Source organism: Polyodon spathula, chromosome 6 (genome assembly GCF_017654505.1).
Source record: "Polyodon spathula isolate WHYD16114869_AA chromosome 6, ASM1765450v1, whole genome shotgun sequence".
NCBI lineage: Eukaryota > Metazoa > Chordata > Actinopteri > Acipenseriformes > Polyodontidae > Polyodon > Polyodon spathula.
In genome coordinates this window covers 12,070,197-12,084,416 of record NC_054539.1, presented here as the reverse complement: position 1 = coordinate 12,084,416, position 14,220 = coordinate 12,070,197, and the positions used below count along the sequence as shown (strand labels likewise).

At 38.1% G+C, this 14,220-nt stretch overlaps 1 protein-coding gene across 17 annotated transcripts in view; it reads right to left on the bottom strand.

Moving 5' to 3' along the window:
* The window catches only part of LOC121316843 (dystonin-like), a 184,373-nt gene that overhangs the window by 99,429 nt on the left and 70,724 nt on the right, over window positions 1–14,220 (bottom strand). For 15 of the 17 annotated variants that reach the window (XM_041252112.1, XM_041252095.1, XM_041252101.1 and 12 more), the window contains 13 exons: window positions 12,444–12,610; window positions 7,876–7,988; window positions 7,481–7,587; window positions 5,737–5,856; window positions 5,200–5,295; window positions 4,948–5,075; window positions 3,752–3,845; window positions 3,282–3,436; window positions 2,017–2,500; window positions 1,702–1,830; window positions 1,220–1,297; window positions 952–1,113; window positions 131–235 (listed from right to left, as the gene is read on the bottom strand). In XM_041252112.1, the coding sequence (XP_041108046.1) occupies window positions 131–235; window positions 952–1,113; window positions 1,220–1,297; window positions 1,702–1,830; window positions 2,017–2,500; window positions 3,282–3,436; window positions 3,752–3,845; window positions 4,948–5,075; window positions 5,200–5,295; window positions 5,737–5,856; window positions 7,481–7,587; window positions 7,876–7,988; window positions 12,444–12,610 (1,938 nt within the window). Of the gene's footprint in view, window positions 1–130; window positions 236–951; window positions 1,114–1,219; window positions 1,298–1,701; window positions 1,831–2,016; window positions 2,501–3,281; window positions 3,437–3,751; window positions 3,846–4,092; window positions 4,380–4,947; window positions 5,076–5,199; window positions 5,296–5,736; window positions 5,857–7,480; window positions 7,588–7,875; window positions 7,989–12,443; window positions 12,611–14,220 lie in introns of those variants that run through there. The other 2 variants (XM_041252111.1, XM_041252110.1) reach the window with 2 other exon arrangements.

Below are 14,220 nucleotides of genomic sequence, written 5' to 3'. Positions count from 1 at the left end.
GTATTGATTTTGTTAAAGAAGCAGATATAAATAATAAGTGGCTCCTTCATTCAATTACCCTTCCTTTCATCAGGCCTTCTCGTGCTACAGCAAAAGTTTGGGGATTTTTTCAGACAAAGTATTGAATTACCTCAATAGTTAACCTGGCAGGATGATTCTCAAGTAGAAGTCGTTCGGCCATATCCTGAACAGACTTAATAACTCTCTCCTTCTCATCAAGCTCTCTCATGAGATCCTGTGTCAGGACAGAAAACACATGAAATCCCTTAAATGTGGAATATTTAAGCCTTAGGCCCACATACGCCCCTGACACAGCTACCACAAGACTGCTTATGTCTTTAGAAACATCAATGACTCTGAATGTGACTCGCAAAGTTTCCTCATTCTAAGCAGTAGCAGGCTACTAGCAGCAATGCTCAAAAATCATCTTGAGTTTTACACCATTATATAATTCCTTAGCATCAGGACAGCATTCTTCCTCTGTGCCACTGCATAACTTTCTGAGCCAAATAGAGTTGTTCAGCAGAAGAAGATTATTAAAACAATCTACTGCCCAGGGAGACTTTTCCTATGTTTATTTATTTTTTAATGTTACAGGAGACACCTACAGAGTTGACATTTTGTGTATTTCTAAGGTAACAAAATTATTAAAAATCTTAAGGAAGACTAGCGTCTTTTTTTTTTTTTTTTTTTTTTTTTTTTTTACAGTAATTTGTTCATAATTGAAGTCATCAGTGCAAGAACATGGCATCTGTGGTTATCAAAATCAAAACCAAGTAAGTTGCCCAAATGAAAATACAAAACACCTTTGAGCGGAATTTAAATTTCATTAGTCAGAGTAATAACTATCACAGCCAAAAACCATCAGAATCTTCAAGCTTATTTTTCTCAAGTTTCAAGAGTGGAACCTAGAAAAAGACAATCGTTGATGGCTTATGTTGTTTTACTCACAGCATGGTAATCTCTCTTTTTCGCCATATTTGAATTCCTGTCGCTCCAGTCATACGCCACCTCCTCCTCTTCCTTCTCATTCAGCCAGATGAGCTCCCACGTGGCTCTTGACACAAACTCTTGCAGGCTTTCAAGGTACTTCTGGCGATTTCTAGAGGAATTCTTCGATTGCAAAACAAAGTTTTGTCAAACTCCCTTAAACATTAGCAGACCAGGCAGAATATACAATACACACAAAAAATAAATGAGAACATAGACAAGTTCTTACCAGCAGCTTTCCATACTGGTTTTCTAGCCTGCTTAACTTCTCAGAGTAATTGTGTTTCTGGGCAGATGTCATCTGGATCTGTTTGTGACAGAAGGAAAAAAAAAAAGAAGCAAAACAAAAAACCAACACAACGCATTTCGACACAGCGTGTGTCTTCATCAGGTGTTGCATGACTGTTGGTTTTATTTCAATAATAATAAAACGTGTTTTAAACAAAATGTAAGAGCAGTCTGATGTACAATATAAGGGGTCAAGTCTTAAAGAAGAGATTTTTGAATGTGCGACCAACCTCGTCTCTACGAGTGGCATCGAGCAGAGTGTACAAGCTTGATTTGTCATTGCTGTAAATGTTTTAACTCTAGATAGAGACATTACTGGTGCAATAATGGTCTATGCTTTCAATTTGAAATCAACCTCCATTTTTAAAAATTTTTTTTTTACTTTTTCATATGTGACAGAATGTATAAAATGAAATACATTACCTCACTATATTTGGCTTCTTTAAGGCTCATTTGAAATTCTTCAATTGCTCTATGAACACTTTTGTGATTCTCTAAATGAGTTTCCACAGTTGGCAAATCTGAACCCCACTCTGAACGATCCAATTGTACCTTAATAGAAACAGAATTAATAGTTTCAGTGCAAAATAGCAATATTAATAACAACTGCATGCATGTTACATATCCACTAGTTATGAAAGATACTAATTAGTACATGTGTAATTCATTTTATTTGTTAATAAATGAAACGTGGGCAAGTTTGGCAGCACTAATATAATCACAAACCCAGATTCTTACCTGCATTTCTTCAACCCAGTTCAAAAGATCTTGCACAAAACTCATGTTGACTTCTTCCTCAGTCAAATTTGGATCAGCAAGTGAGGATTTCATTAAAGGTTTCCGGATTTGCATTAGTTTAAGAGCCTGCAGTGCTGCAGAGTCCATTCCAGTAACATAGCTCTGTACCGATGTTGGCTGCAGACCCGGGGTCATGGCTGGGGTGAGGGAAGGGGTCAGACATGGAGTCAGACTTGATGTAAAACTGGAAGTGAGTCCAGGGGAGAGACCTGGCATCAGTCCGGGTGTTAGGGTAGGCGTTAAACCCTGAGACAGACCAGTGTTCAAGCCTGAGTTCATATTTTGTGAGAAACCTGAGTTCAAGCTCTGTGTTATTCCTGAAATCATCATCTTGGTCTGCTCTGTGGTCAGAGTGCGTCCTTTGCTGTACACTGAGGAGCATTCAGACTTGAGGGCTAGCAGGTCATCCCGAATCTTTGATACCCTAAAAAACACAAACAGTAATAATTAGGGCTCAAGCTGTTTGGTTTGTATTTTCCAAATCTCTATCTCACTTTCATTAGTAGTTGCTAAGAAGTCTCTGCTGCCTAATAGAGAAAACTGGTCATTAAAGACTGGGTTTAAAATTATTTTGCTCTTTGCTACAAATCAAGGCGATTTTAAAATGATGGACTTGCTATCAGTGTACACTCTGCACTGGGTATTTTATGCTGAAAAGAAAATCTGTCAGGACAACTCTGTTAAACAAGTACAAATAACAAAAGCACAACGATAAACTAGGCGACTGCAAGAATAAAATGCAATTAGGATCAGCGATGAGCAATTAACAATTCGTCACGTCTATTTGAAATAAAAAATAAGGTGAAACAGAATCAGGCTCAGTCAAGACATGTAGGTAAAAACAAGTGACACTGTTTTGTAAAGAACTGAATTTAATTAGGAAACAGAATCGGCTCAAAACAAATTTAAAGGGACGTCATGTGACCAAAAATAAAATCCGAAAACTTCAAGCCCTAAAGAATTCCTGCATGTCAATGTCTGCTTGTTAACAGCCCAAAATATAACAGTTTTGTTTATGTGTTTTATCAGATGTATGTAAAGTGTTACATGTAATCCCTAATTATATAAATCATGTCATTTAAAATGTATAGTGTGATCCCTTGGAAACAGTGCGAGGGTAACAACAATGTCCTAGCATATTCAGTAGCTGTCTGAATTTAAAGGTATATTGGCTTGCATTACTTCAGGTCAGTAAGACACAATACCTTTGAACTAGCTGATCGGCCAGGTAAAACTTCCCATCCAAAAGAATCTGGATATCGACAACTTGCTGGCGAAGGAGGCTCTCACACTCCAGCAGGTATCCAGCAATCTCAGCTTCATTCTGGAACTGTACTCCGGATTCTAACCTTTTTGCATCCTAGGATATTAAAGAAAACTGTTAAGCTCATTTTAAAACAGCACCTTTGGTTCAAGAAATTATCCCAGTCACCCATCAACATTTTTTGGAGTATTGACTTAATGCTCTGAGTTTTATAAATGTAAATCTTTTAATCGTAATTAAGTTCTTTAGAAACCTTTATTCATTGTATTCCTTAACCTTAAAAAAAAAGAGGATTTACAAAGTACTATCAGTAACTCATTGTGGGTAATAAATGGAGCTGGCAGTTCAAAACATTAACATCATTACATACAAAATTTGGTAACAGAATATAAAACATTTATTGTAACTTACAGACTGCAGTGCATTTCTTGCCAACACTAACTTATCTTCCCCAGCCACACAGTCCCGCTGTACCCTGCTTGCAATTTGTTGGAGCATTTCAAGCCTGCAATGAAGAAAAATGCATTAAATTACCATTTCACAGAGGTTGCTACTGTATGTCAGTCTAACTGACAGTAGTAAAATAGTTACTTCCAGGCTAACTATGTATATATTGACAAAAGAAGCATGTTTACTGTTTCAATTAATTATAAAGATCTACAGAAATACAGAGAATGTTAAACTAATATATAATACAGACTTCAAGTATTATTTCACAGTATATTATACTTGCATTAACATTTGAACTGTACCTGGATCCATTCACTAAGTCGTTTTTAAAAACCAATGAAGTATCTATTTGTCCACAGGGAGCAAATAGTAAATTCTCAGTCGAATCAATGCTAGTGAGTGTGCTGTTACTGACAGATGAAATACTGCTACAGTTTGCCAAATTACTGTGCATTGCAGACCATTAATCCCTCATATTCTGTTCAAAATCACACCACGGCTCCAGCAAGAACAAAAGGAAGCCAGTACAAGTACAGTCAGTATGCACTGCTGCCTCTCCATGTCTACAAATCCATTGTGGCAAAAGGCAGCTTACAGGCAGTCCTATATATAGGTTTAAACATGTACAGTCAGAACACTATGAGGGGATAATATTTTCATCAAACACTTTAGAATTTTGCTCCTAGCATGTTAGGACTGTTTCTCTTTTTAACACTGACACTCCAAATGCAGGTTCTGACTGATTACTTTGGTTATGGGTGTGGAACAGTAAATTTAAGATTAGCAATTATCCGACAGCCTTTAATCTTCACTTTTATTGACCATTACTTCTGAAGGATTAAAACATATTTTGGTAGTGACTGATTATTTTGCATTTAGAATTCCTAATCATATTATCACAAGACAGGGACCAAACAGCATTTTTGTTGTTGTTTTTTTTCAGAAAGGTTTGTTAAAGAATGGTGTCATGGCTCTGTTATCTCTCCATGAAATAGGGTTTCTGGATTAAATTCCCTGTTTATCAAAAACCCAGTGGATGTTTATGTCACCTGCCAACACTGTGTCTGGTTGTATCTGGTCACCTTTCATTAGAGCTAACCAGTTAACAAGGTACTATAACATGTTAAACATGTCATGCAATAATGTGCTCCCAATACCTGTCCACTTCAGGCCGTAAACTCTTCTCCCTCTCCAACATGGCAATAATAAGTTTTCCCCATTCTTTTTCTACTTCGTTCGGGTGATATCCTTGTGGGAGTTTGATACGGCCAAATTCTATCCACGGCTTTCAAAAAAAATAAAACAGAGGGAGATTATTATTAATAATAATAATAATAATAATAATAATAATAATAATAATAATCATCATTCAATCAGCAGACAGTGTGAACTGTGTTTTGAATACATACCTCTAACAGTTTGTACAGATGTTTGATTCTTGTTTTGTCGTTCTCTTTCGGTGGAATTTCAGTTTCTTTAAACTGCAAATATTGATTATAAAGTGCCTGAAAAAAATGAGTTGGAGAATATTTGCACGCTGTATATTTTGAAGACTATTAGGGTTAAAAATGTATACACACAGTTGAGTCATAGATTTCCCATTTTCTCTAACTGAATCATTTTCACTCAGGACTCATCCTCGCTTTAAGTACTGGGGTCCTCCTTTTTGGACCTTGGTTTGAAAAGTTACAGTACTTGAGAACCCACTGCTTATCACTACAAAATGCTTCCTGGACTTAACCACGTATATTTTAAGTTAACCTAAGCTTTCCCTATTACAGTGCCTCTATATTACCGACCAGCTCCTCATATAATCATTACCTACAACACATAATAAAATAAACAAATCAGCCCAACTGTTCTAGTTGCAGCTCCCCTTATAAAGGTTTACTGTGTGTTACTACATGCTTTTATAATGGCAACATTTTACAAACTAAATGCCTTACCTTGAGTTCTACAGGATTGTTTGGGAACATTCGATCTGACATTATCGTCACGTGATGCCTGATCCACTGACTGAGGTAATTCACCATGTTCTGGTATTCCACCCATTTGATGTCAACATCCTGTTTTAAAGCAAACAAAGAAAGTAAATAACAGAAGTTATACTAAGGAAGATTAAAGGCGGCAAACTCATTTGTAAACAGATCGACCAGAGTGTAAGATTCAAGCTTGAGTCTCTCATTAGCGCTCAGTAGAAACTTCAAAATGTCCCAAGAGTTCAGAAACATTCCCAATTTAATTAACCAAAAATGTGGCTGGAAAAGATACTGTATCTTGATATTTCAGCAGTCTTCTTTTAGTAATCAGGGAAGGGAAAGTATGGGTATGGAGCAAAAGGTTGTTATGGTCAAGCCAACACAGTAGAAATAGTTAACCAATTTTACCAACAGATTAAAGTGATGTAGCTCCTAAATGAACTACAACATAGTTTGAATTTGAATTAGCTACATGTTATACATGCTAACGGTGTAACACGTGTGCTCGCTGCTGCTTTGTCTATCCTATTGGTGATTTACATTGGCAGCAAATGATATCTACAAAGCCAATTTTAATAGAAATGAAGCCAACCAGTTTTCAATTAAGAATTAAGAACAAAATAAGATTTTCTTATAGGACTGTGCAAATAATTTCACAGCCTTGGGCAGTAATAATTAAAAACTTGTGTTGCACATCAGGGAGTTCATTTTGATATTACAGTACCTAAGGGCATGGGTTGAATCCAAGTCTTCAATGTGCTTTTCACAAAAATCCAGGTCAAATTACTGCAGCTCTGTTCATGTATGAAAACGTGCTGCTATGCCATTTGGAGATCCTGTAATCTGGCAAAGATTCTACACAAGTTCTGACATGGCATAATGCATTGAAGCGTGCACTCTGAATATCATGTTCAACCATTCACACCCATATTTACATACCATTTAGGGAATTAAGCTGTTATTTAATTCCCTCAAACTATTGGTAACTTAGTTGGATTTTTTAGTTTTACTGCAAAGGTAATTGTTTTGATCCCTTATCATCCCCCCAGCAATTGATTCTGTTTGTATGTACGTTTGTCACACTGTAGAGATTTGCATGTATTTACAGAACAGCTTCTCCAAATGTGATGTAACTAAATGATAAATGCCATTCTATAGCACAATTAATTATGGCCCTGTCCCTTTGAAACGGCTTAAAAGCACTTGCTATCTGTGTACACTCCACACTTGGTATTAATTAAAAACAAAACATCTGTTAGGACATCTCTGTTAAACTAGTGGATAAAATAACAAAAGCACAACGTTAAATTAGGCGACTGCAAAAATGAAATAGGAGTTAAAAGTAGGATCAGGGATGAACAATTCACGTCATTTGTCAGCTGTTTGAAATAAAATTAAGGGGAGCAGACTCAGGTAAGATATTAAGGTAAAAACAAAGATTGTTTTGTAATTAACAGTGTTAACCATAACTTTGTTTGCCTTCATCAAGAAATTCTAACAAAAAATGTTGTTTATGAGGTCTTTTACAGCTCTAGAGTAGTTTGAGATTTGGGGACTTTAGACTTGAAGTACATTGGTAGATGTAAAGTATCATCTTCTCTTCCCAATAGTTGTTCTTCTTAAAGGGTGATTCTTGTAAAAACAGTGAAATTACTAAGCATCTCCAGCACGGAATAAAGTGTGCTAAAAAGAAACATTAACAGTTACTCACATTTGCACTGATGCCTTCTCCACCCTCCGGTATTTTGGGGAAAACATCATACAGTGTTGAAACATAAGTTATAACTGACTTCTCATCAGGCGATTGCACATCAACGTCTGAGAAAAGAAGACAAATGCTTTTAAGAATGCAACCTCAGTAACTTGTTCATTTTTACATAATACTTTCTAAATATTAACCAAGCGCTTCAGGGTTTTAATTATGAAGACATGAGTACTAGTGTCTAAGGAAAACAAGGCACACTATGTGTATGAAGGGATCATTCCTACTTGTTTAGAGCTACTAGTTACCTATCACACATCATGCTAGAAATAAAGCATACCAACCCAGCAATATCAGATGACAGAAATGCAATACTTACTGCTAACATTATGACACTAACTCACCCTCTGGATCAAGGAGTCTTGCCACTCCAAGTTGTTCAGCTACACAAAAGGCTTTTTCCAAATTTGATCGACTGCTCTGAGTGGCAACCGTGTTCATATCAATCAGGTCCGGCCTAAAAGAAAACAATATATTTATTTTAACAATTGTTTGTATCAACCGTGTTGAAAGCAGTTACCAGGCTTTACAATTAGAACCTTTGAAGTTCTGTATTAAGTGTCAGGGCACATAGTTACTTAGTTGCCATAAGTAATTCATTCACTTAGCGATCTTTAGTAGCGAGGCCCCTTATTTATTTAATAGCCTTTAGTTGACTGGATGCCCATAGTAATTGACCTCTTTAGCTCCTGCATGCTGAGTTGGTGGGGGCCATGATAATCTATTTGTGGTGTAAAGATCTTGATCAGTGCACCACCCATAAACGCTACAAAATGTCTCGTTTCGCATGCCCAGACACAGCGGTTCTTAGCACCTGCCCAAATATCACATACTTCAATGTTTAGCAACTGAAATACTTACTTTAGAAGTTAGAAAGAATTGAAAAAAAAATGTAAAGGTTAGTGGTCTTAATATCTTCAGGTAGTACCTTTATTTGGCCACATAAGCATTTTACCAATCAACCACGATTTAGTTATCCCAAGAGCTGTTGTGAGTAGAACAAGGGTTGTGGCAGGGTTGTTTTTAAATAAACTTTATCCCAATAATTTACTTGTTTGCCCTCACTGATTCCATAGTTGAATATAGTGAGGATTTTTAGCTTTTTTTAAAATCACATTAAAGGGCTATTCACACGATAGCGTTTATTCACTACGTTTTCTAGGGTTAAATAAAAAAATAAAAAAAATAATAATAATAATCAAACCTATGGAATTAAATACTACCTTTCACACTTGAGTGTAATCTGCAAAAAAAAAAAATCAAAACATAAGCAATAAGGATCAGGTGCAAGCTGCCAAACGGTTACTGCGCCGAAGAATAGAAAGAAAGAGAAAAACGTGGATTCACCCCATAAACAAGCAACGGGAAACTGTAGGCGAGTACCACTGTCTTGTGCAAGAGCTGAAATTGGATGAGAGTAGGGTTTTAACCTACTCAGAATGTCCAGATTTCAGTTTGCAAACCTGACGGGACCAGCCATCACCAAGAAAAATACTTGGCTCCAGAAATCTATCGACCTTGAAAAACAGATGGCAATGTGCCTGTGGTATACAGTAGTATTTTTAAAATTATCTGTTATAGAAAGTTATTTTTATAATTGAGCTGGTGTGTGTATATTTTATATATATATATATATATATATATATATATATATATATATATATATATATATATATATATATATATATATATATATATATTATACACACACACATACATATATATAAGAATCATGGGCCGTGATGCGCAAACTCCAATTTTTAATACAAAACACAACCTTTTATAAGTTGCCGCAACTTTTAACTTGACTACAATGTTTCTATTATTTATATATAATTTTGTTGCAAAATAATGCTGAAAAATAAACTGCAACGGAAAAGGAAACGTCAGTCTCACATTGTCTTTAGGGGTAGATGGAATGTGCCAAAGATCTTGTCAGCATGACAAGTGTCAGTCAGGTATCAGGTTCATGCATTTGAACAATCGAACTTGTCACAAACTTATAAATATCATTTTTATATCAAGTAACAAGTCAATTTCTCACAGTATGAATGGCAGCTCTGTTAAAAAAGCTTGTTTTGACAGAAGCCGAATAAAAAAAAAAAAAGTTCTCTCCATTCCTACAGTATTAGGTAACTGCTTTCAGCACAATTCACAGGACCTCTTTTGTTAGATTATATAAGAAAAAATATTTGGGGGGAACTCGTGGTTTCCAGATGAGATCATCGCTGAAGCTAAAGCCTGCTTTTCTAATATGAACAGAAAGGATGCTTTATATCATGTGTGAAGGATTTCGCTTAATTTCAGGTTCGTTTGCCCCTTGTAAGCAGACCCAGAGACAGAAACTGAATTTTTGAAGCACTTTCGCACGGTTTATATTATTAACAGAAACAAACAAAACAAAACCTAATTCCCACATGTAGTGCTAAACTATACTTTCTATTTCTTTTCCTTACAACTATTCCACTGCACGGCTAAACTGTTTATCAGTCACACAACACTTTTACACACGCATGTTTACACAGTGCCTTACACCAACTGACAGCCTCTTGCCTTCACACAGACTGCCATGAACAAACATATTGTCCCTCCTGATTACAGACCGGTGGCATTCATTAAATTTTAGGAGCCAGGTGAACCTCACCCTGGCTCCTTCCCATGGCATCTGGGGGGTGTAGTCCTTAAGCCCCTTCTGGACTACATTTTTTTCTCCTCTCAACCCCCTCCCCAAGTCTGCAACACATAACTGTAAAGGAGGTCAATAATTTTTCACATAAGTTAAGTATTCTAGGGAGAGAAAACTGATTTAAAACTCTGCTTAATGAAAATCATTTGCAAGAAGCAGCATGTAGTAATAACATACAGATTTGTTTCAGGCTGTTTTCTAAAATTCTTCAGAATCCTTATTTCCCATCAATCACTTCCTCAGGGTTGATTTCCTGCACCTGTTAAGGCTGCAAAGAGTATTCATTCTTCTGTTTCTGGTATCATCTACCTTTTACTATTATAAAGGAAGACATAACCTAATTCTCTTCATACCATAAAATGACATTTTGTACACCTGTTTTGTACAATTGCACAAGCACATATTCTCAAAAAAATCCCTCTTAAGGACAGTTAAAATAAAACTAAAGAGCCATAGATCAGCACAGCCTGTGTTGCTACGCGCTCTGCTTTAATGGGAATTGTGCATATGAAAATAACAGGATGTGAAATATAGGAGTCATGGCCATATAGACTTCTAACTGGTCATTTTAAAGCAGCGGTAACCTAAGAGTGATGAACAGGCCTCCCGGGGCGATGGCAGTGGTGCTGGCAGCGACAAGGCTGCCCTCAGTGCTGAATACTCCGGCAGTGCCAGCGGTTCTGCGTACTCCGGTAGTGCAACCATTCCAAGTGGAGGTGGTCTCCTCACCATCACCCCTTCTCTGTAGCCAACGGCTCCCTTCTCTTGGGGCTCCGGCCCCAGAATTTCCGGCAGCGCAAATGTTGTTGCTGGATACAACAAAGCCCCGGGTGATGACAAGCAGGCATCCCCGGGCAGTGTTGTGTAGGCCTCACCAGGCGATGGCAAGCAGGCCTCCCCCAGGCGATGGCAAGCAGGCCTCCCCCAGGCGATGCAGGCTCAGCGGCCCTAGGCGTGGCAGTCCTAGGAGATGCAGGCTTGGCAGGACTGGGTAGAAGTTGACCCTTGGGAGGTGATGGCAGGTGCTGACCCTTGGGAGGTAGCTTAGGCTCCTCTGGTGGTGGAGACAGGTGTAACAGGTAGTCTCCCTCTTGTGTGAGAGGTGGGAGCAGCAGGTAGTCTCCATCTGGTGATGGTGGCTGAAGATGTAGATAGTCTCCCTCTGGTGGTGGAGGCAAAAACAATACTGACCTCAGTGCGGGGCACTCTGGCAGTTGTTCCTCCCCCTCCTCCTGGAGGGGGCAGATGACCAGGAAGTGCCCACACTCCCTGCAGGCAGGGCGCCAACTCGAGACCTCAAGAAGGTGGAAGTAGGCATCCCATCGGCCCTCTGGCAGTGGTTCATCCTCCATTCCTGGAAAAGGGCAGTTGGTCAGGAAGTGCCCCCACTCCCCGCAGGCAGAGCACCCGCTCGATATCTCAAGTGACTGGAGGTAGGCTTCCCAGTGGCTCTACTGCCATGTAGTTGGCAGGGGTGCAGGGCCTTGCGGCCATGGCATCGGTGGCACGGAAGACAGCGGGGTTTCTCTCAGTGGTGTTGGAGACTCGGGCTCCCCCCTTTAGGGCGCTGGACGCTCGGGCTCCCCCCTTCAGGGCGCTGGACGCTGGGGCTCGTCCCACTCCAGGTCCGTGTCCGTGTCAGCCTCCAGGCAGCTTTCTTCTTAATGCCCATAGCACAGGCAATATGCATAACAAATATGTAAATACACAAAAACTAAAGGTCTACAATCAGCAGTACCGATAAAGGAAACAACTGCAGTGCTGTAAACTAAATTCCAAACAGTTGAGGGCATTTGAAAAACACTTCCAGAAGATAATACGATAATTATGTGACTCTTTTTTTTCTCAGGGTAACGAGTATTTTTCTAGCTCAAGCATGTACTGTAAGCAGACGAAAGTTCCCTCATAAAAGTTATTTTAATATACAGCATATCAAAGTCATATAAAGCAGAAAGTACAGAATCAAACTATATTCAGAAATTATAAATGATCATCTAAAACCACTTTGTGTAGTAAACGTATATGGTACTAAACAGACGTTAGTAATGGGTGGTTGAACATTAACAATTATCCTTGTCCTGATCTCACACTACTAGTCTGTTTAAGTTTTTTTTTTTTACAGCATTAACACTTCACATTTACATTGAGATGTTTAATGGCTTATTGCCAGACTTCATCAAAATCAGTCTACACTACCGAACTTATCTCCCTTTTAAAGCACAGTACCTGTATTTATGAATGATGGCGTTAAACAGCCTCCCATCTCTCCAGCAGGTAGTGAAGTTTTCACACCGTACACCAACGTAGCCTTCAGTTGTCTGTTGAGACCACATCAGCAGTTTCTCTTTAGCGGTCATATCCTCTGACTCCCCGAAAACATGGATATCAGAGATCTAAAAGGCATGAAGAAAGTGAGAAATGGTGAGAGATGGGACAATGGTGAGACATGAAGAGCTTAGCTTTCTGAAGTAATGGACAAGATGCAAGACTGGTTTCACAGACTCTGAGTAGCACTAGTCTTGGAGTACCGTACCTAAAGTAAAATTAGGTAGTCCAAGACGTGCTGTGAAACCAGCCCTTAAAAGTATTTTACTTAATTCTGAAAGGAAAAAACACCAGTTACAATTTTAAAAGTAATAATACACAACTTCGGGCCAGTGGTACTGGAACAATTTTTAAAGTGGGGGTGCTGAAAGCCATTGAACAAAACTGTAACCCTGGTATATGATGGAAGCCAAGCGAAGCCAGGGGGTGCTACTTCACCCCCAGCACCCCTAGTTCCAGCACCCTTGCTTTGGGCTACTAACAACCCAATAGATACATTGTCTGAGTAGTTTATTTCCGATCTGGTTACTTTATTGGGTGATATTTTCCTTTCTGAAAATCTAGCTGAATGTAACATAATAAATCAATGTTATTATTCTAAATGTGTACCTTTTCTACTGAGCCAATTACAAAGAATGAGGTACTGAAATGTTTAAAAACCTTCAGTAAATAAAGACTGCAAGCTTTGTGGATATTCTCAAAAGGCTGGTCCTGAGAAAGGGAGGAATTTGGTCCACACAGACTACAAAATTATAAACGTTTAGAACAAATGTCTTACACTGTAATATATCCAACCTCATATCCTGAAATATCTACAATAAATCCTACAGTCTACACTTAAATGAAACCACTAACTGCAACCAACATATAGTCAAATGCATGGTTTAGTATTTTCTTCTGAATTTTGTTATGCTGAGGCAGGAATATGTTGTGTACACTTCAACAAAAACTGTACGTATGTTGGGAAGGCAAGATCCATACCCAAGACATGTCTGACCAGAGTGTTTTCTCATTGTTTCAGAATAAAAATGATCATGTGTGAATCAAAATTGTTTAAATTTGATATTTACATTTGACCTGCCTGGTAGAAACTGCACAGCCAATACAAGTATGTAACTATCTAACACAAGATCTGGATAACATATTCTAGGTAATATATTCAAGAGGGGACAGATACTGGTCAGCTGTTAAAATAGTGTTCCAAAATTAAGACACAGCCAAGGCTTGGACTTAAGTTGTTCTTTAAAGCTCTCTTGGCTGTGAATCCTTCTCTGAACAGAAGGGCAATGTTTATTGTCTGGGAGCTTGTGAAATTTGAGGATCACAAGGATGACTTTTACAAGGAGACATAGATGAGTGTGGGGGGAAAGGAAGCTAAACCTGCAATCAAAATTAAACCATTTTTCTGTTTGTACTAACTTTAACTAGAATCAGGTTTCGTTCTTTAAACTGAATCCAGCCAACCAATATTCCCAACCTACACTTGCCATTTAAGATATTTCTACTTTACCTTGATTTAAGATGTGCCAATCCTTTATAATTTTTAAAAACGTACAAAATGCAACAAGAATCATACCATACGTATTTCTATGATGCAGATTAGTTAAAGCTAACCATAAAGCTAATTTATTGTTTAGAAGTGCTTCACATTTACCTGGATGCAATTGTTTTATTCTGT